We start from the raw sequence: 5,064 nt of genomic DNA, 5'->3' as shown, positions 1-5,064 counted from the left end.
CAATGATTATAGGTAAATTTATATATAAATTTCATTAAAGACGAGCTTATAAAAACATATTTAAACTGCTTGAATTCATATATTCTAGTTGTTGATGATATTAATTGATCAATTTTTAATTATTTTATTTAAAAATTATATAAAAATACTAATAGTGGAGTGAAATTTTTTTCCATATGAGATAGTAATCCTCTCTTTAAAAAAATACTAATATAGATATCAATTTTTTTGGTTTTGTTTTGTTACATCTATATGGTCAATTTCGTTTTCTTTTTTAAACAGTGACAACTGATCTTTCACTGGAATCTTGCTCATTCGTCTCTTACCCTCAATGGATTCTCAAGTTTTATTGGTCTTCTACTGTTCTGCTGTCCTTCTTGAAAATTAAATTGCATTTTGTTGCTTTTTTTAGGGTGTCAACAAAACGAAGGCGTTGACTTTCTTCTAGGGATTTATCAGATTGGATTACTCCACTCTCTACCCATCCAATACCGGGAAAAAGAAAAAAACAAAACTCTTTTTTGAATTTTGACACTAGGTTCTGTTATCTCATCGGTTTTTCCTTCCTGGGTGTATGGGATTTTTGTCATACTTCAATGGCTTTCCTTGAACCTTGAGCGTTCAAGGTTTATGAAATCCTTTAGCGTTCAAGGTTTATGAAATCCTTTAGCGTTCAAGGTTTATGAAATCCTTTCTCTTTTCTTTTTTCCTGATCTACTTCTTTTTTATCCCAATTATCAAATTTTAGATGTTTGGTTTTGGGTTTATCGAGTTATAGATTTGAAGTTGTTTAGGAGAATCTTGCTTTGTCGGGTAGTGTTAACTGTCAATGGATGCCGTCCATAAAGATGTTAATGGACATAAAAATGAGACTTCAGCTGCCATAGATTCTCCAAAACTTGAAGACCATACTGATGGAGAAGATTACAATGAGTCAAATTCTCTGTTGCCACAAAACAAAGGTGGGATATCGACAAAATCTGAAAAGACTGAGCGAAAAGTCCAATGGAATGATAGAAATGGGAATGAACTCGCAGAGGTTATGGTGTTTGAACCAAGGTATTTGCTCTTCTGATCTTCTCCTTTTAATAATGTATGCGGTACTTTGTTTGATGTTTGAGACTTTATTTTATTTTATTTATTTTCCCTTGGTTCTTTAGATCTGTCTTTTAGCTGATTTTGTTAATAGTGAACTTCTATATCTGTAAATTGAACTGAAAATTTCATGTAGCATACAAGCTTCAGTTGAAAGGTAATGTACTGTACTGTACTGCACTGCACTGTACTGTCACCTCTTTTTCATTTGCATGTGAAGGACTTTAAGGGTTTGTTCTAGAGCATATTTTGCTGTATTTAGTATTATGTCTATTTTTCAATTGTTTTTTCCTTTTCCTACGATCTTTGGACTCATTTGTTGTTGGTCCTTGTAAATCACCCTTTGCAATCTAAGGAAAAAGTTTTCAAATTTATCTTATTTTGCCAAATGCCTTTCCTTACTACATGTCTTTGGGGTACTTTCTTCAAGTATTAGGATGGTTTTTTCTCATTTCTTCAAAAAGTTTTGTTGCGATAAACTATAGACAGTACCTGCAGAACCTTTTGATATATGATAGAATGTGCAAGAAACTGTGAAAAAGAGAGCCTTTTGTTCAACATACATTTTATAACATGAAAATCATGATTGACCTTTGCAACATGATTTACTTGACCTTGAATAGTTTGTTTATGTGATTTTCAATGATTCACCATTGTATCTCTAACACCCTAAAGTCCTATCCTTGCCTGCAGTGATGTGAGTGATTCTGATGATGAGGATTCGGACTCGGATTCCTGTATATGTACAATAATGTAGATAAAATACAGGACACATCCAGTGATTATCTGCTGGAAATATCAATTTGGGCTTCAGTTTCCTCCTTGATGTTGATGACGTTTGCTATAAGATAGCCTTCCTGGTTTCAACTTGCTTTTTGAAGGATAGATTAAAACTATGTTACTCGAACATGAGTTTGTTGGATACACCTGTATCCAACAAGGGTATGTTCAATGGATGGATCCTTAAGAGTCATACCCCAAACCAATGTTTGGCTATGTGTCCTACATATGTGTCTAATACGTGTATTTATAGAAAAATAAAAAGTCGGAGTAACATAGGATAAAAGGGACCAGAAGCCAAGCAAGACATTCTCTCATATATGCAGTTTATCAAACTGGAGCTCCGTACAACTTCTGAGGTGGTTTGACATGCGTTTCACAATGAACAGATACGAAAATTCCATGGCCTTTCTTGCATAATGTATATATAGATTAATTGTTATGGTCCTTTTTTTTTGGCCCCTTGTACGTTTATATTTCACTATTTGAACAACAATTAAGAGATTACATTCCTCGATAGTAAAATGAATAGCCGATACCTTATCTCATATTTGATTCCTATTTCCTCCCTGTATTGCTTCTTAATGTTGATTTCTCCATCTTAACACTTCTGGTTGCCAGTTGCTTTGCTGATGTAGAACAAAAACCATCTGCTGATAGAATTACTGAGCTAGATTCAGTATGAGAAGACAGTTCATTTTTTATCCGATGTGTGACTAATGCACTTTATCTAGCACTTAGTCTAACACTGCCAGGTTGCAAGTGCTACTCACTGCCTGACTGAACCCCAAATATAATAGGTGAATGCTTAACATTCTTTTACAGCAATGAGAAGCCTGAATTTAAATGGTTCGACTTCAACAAATTGCTCAATCCTTATACAAGACAGTAAAGCATGAACAAACTGGGAGCCAAGAGGCTACCAAAATTACCAAATCGTATCAAACAATCTCAAATGAATCAAAGAATCAGAAACTGCAATACAAAACAAACAAACACACAATACCCCAAACTTTCACACACCCTTGGATCATAAACTTGTTGCTGCCTTTGCATATGAACTTGAATTCAAATAGGCTTGATTTTGATACTATTATTGTAATCTTTGAAAACTAGAGGTTGGTGATATCTAAGATTACCCTATCTTCTCGACTTCTCCTTGAGAACAAGCCATCCGATATGTTTGTCTTTGATTGCAGGGTATCAAATGCAATGCTGCAACTATTGGTGCTACCTGTGAACTGGGACTTACGCGGTGAAACCAACCAATTTGAGAGGCTAGCATCGACTGCTATGTCTTGCAGTAGGGGCTTTGATTGATTATAATTTGTTGAGCAGTTGGATCTCAGGTCTGAACTGAAGGGTACTTGTGATTCTCCCTCTGCTGCAACATTCTCCTTCCTCATCTGCTTTGGTTTTGCGGCTGCTCTCGCTTTGATTTCTTTCCATTGTGTCGTGTTTTCAACCGGATTCAACACTGAACACAGATATTGGCTTCTGCTCTTTAGATTTCCATCTGCTGAACCATCAAGTGGCATTTGATTCTTGGACCTGTCATCATCCAATCGAACCAAAGAAGCTCCCTTTGTTGAATCCATGTTTAGAGAGTCAAATTGATCATCCACATGTTTGTCATCATCATCACCATAATCATCTTCATCAGAAAAAAACTCATCATCTTCTATATCGCTTTCTTCATTTACCATTTCATCCTCTTCTTCATAGCTATCTCTACAGTTTTGGTATCTATAATTGCAAGGATAAGAACTCGTCTGCAATGAACTTGAAATCCCCTCAGAGAGAGATGGCAAGCTACGTTTTGCAGCTTCTCCTCCATTAACCTTTTCTCTTTCTTCCTCTTCAACACTCTGTAAAAACTGGTAGGTAGTTGTTTCTTCATCTGGAATTGGCTCATAGGTTTGAACATTCAAGTTAAAGCTCACTTTTTTCCTGATTTTAACACTCGATCTTTCCTTTGGCTTATTACTGCAATCAACAAATGGAAATCAGATACCTTTAAAGGTATTGTTTAAAGAAACACTTGCATTAAAAAGAACCTGTAACTGACCTCAGCGGAGGTTTTGAGACAATGGAATCTTCTGGGATATCAACATTAACAGAAGAATCCAAGGGCTCATAACTAACTAGTTTCTGCAAAAAAAAAAAATAAATATAAAAATAAAAACTGAAACTTTCAATAAATGTTTGTGTTGCAAAAAGCGAATCATCCTAAGTATAATCATAACACCCAACAAAATAAAAAGAAGATCATACTGAATCAGCAGGTCCAGGGAGAATACGGTTGGCTGGTTTTCGACGCCTTCTTTTAGTGGAAATCCCAAAACACCCAAGAAAACACCCCATTAGAAAATAGCAAAGAAATGTTGTGGGGGAGATTCAGAAGAGAACCATGGCGATGAATAAAAATATAAAAGAAAAAAAACAAAGGAGTGTGGGAAACAAGAAATAGAAAGAAGCGGTGGAGCAACGGAAGGGAAAGGGGGTGGGTGGGTGAGTTTTAAATTTGGGAGTTTAGGCTCCAACGGTTTTCGAAAAATAAGAACGTTGGATCTTTAATGATGATGGAAGGGACCATAGTGGAGAGGTGGATGCACCAGATTTCTATATTAAAATATTAAAATAAATAAAAGACAAATATCACTTTGTTGTTGTTGTTGTTGTTATGTATTAGATCTGAAAGTTGGCGGCTGTTTCTATCTCCACTTGCTTCTTTCCTTTTCTGTTATGTTAATTTAATATTATTTCTAATTTTGATTTTTCTTTGTTCAATAACCTACTCATTTTCCACCGAAAATTATTTTATTTTTTTTAGTAATTACTTTACTATATTAGACATATGGGAAGCTATAAATGTAAGACTAATCTCTTACAATGAATACTGTTGATATAAGTGTACAGCAAAGGGGAGGGTTACGGTGCTAAGGAGGTTGATTCATTTAAATAAGTAGAGAGCTAGAAAGGTAAGTGTGGTAGAGGACATTACAAAGACAAGGAAGTTAGGGTTTTGAGGATATTATTCAGGATTGTTGATGGAGAAGAATATCCCTTCTTCATCGTTCTTTGGAGTACGTATAGGGGAAGGATCTTTTACCCAATCGTACCATGTCATCGAAAAATTTGAGGCATGGTGAATATGTGGTCAGTGAGGTGATTACGGCGTTATATTGC

General features: G+C 35.2%; 2 protein-coding genes across 4 annotated transcripts; one reads left to right on the top strand and one right to left on the bottom strand.

Moving 5' to 3' along the window:
* The first annotated feature begins 208 nt into the window (after positions 1 to 208).
* Positions 209 to 3,334, top strand: LOC108457627 (uncharacterized). The gene is made up of 2 exons (XM_017756676.2): positions 209 to 1,059; positions 1,789 to 3,334. The coding sequence occupies exons 1-2, from the start codon at positions 830 to 832 to the stop codon at positions 1,850 to 1,852; spliced, it is 294 nt and encodes a 97-aa protein (XP_017612165.1). The 5' UTR covers positions 209 to 829; the 3' UTR covers positions 1,853 to 3,334.
* Positions 2,118 to 4,507, bottom strand: LOC108457625 (uncharacterized). 3 transcript variants are annotated; one of them, XM_053020775.1, is made up of 4 exons: positions 4,150 to 4,507; positions 3,944 to 4,026; positions 3,128 to 3,861; positions 2,118 to 2,528 (listed from the first exon to the last, which is right to left on the bottom strand). In XM_053020775.1, the coding sequence occupies exons 1-4, from the start codon at positions 4,237 to 4,239 to the stop codon at positions 2,434 to 2,436; spliced, it is 1,002 nt and encodes a 333-aa protein (XP_052876735.1). In that variant the 5' UTR covers positions 4,240 to 4,507; the 3' UTR covers positions 2,118 to 2,433. The 3 variants fall into 3 exon arrangements, with proteins under 3 accessions (XP_052876735.1, XP_052876736.1, XP_017612163.2); XM_053020776.1 differs by having other exon boundaries at positions 2,118 to 2,525; XM_017756674.2 differs by lacking the exon at positions 2,118 to 2,528 and having other exon boundaries at positions 2,732 to 3,861; positions 4,150 to 4,461.
* Between the last annotated feature and the right edge of the window lie 557 nt (positions 4,508 to 5,064).

Source organism: Gossypium arboreum, chromosome 10, assembly GCF_025698485.1.
Source record: "Gossypium arboreum isolate Shixiya-1 chromosome 10, ASM2569848v2, whole genome shotgun sequence".
In the NCBI taxonomy this organism is placed as follows: Eukaryota; Viridiplantae; Streptophyta; class Magnoliopsida; order Malvales; family Malvaceae; genus Gossypium; species Gossypium arboreum.
The sequence above is the reverse complement of the archived record's forward strand: the minus strand, read 5'-3'. Positions and strand labels throughout refer to the sequence as shown.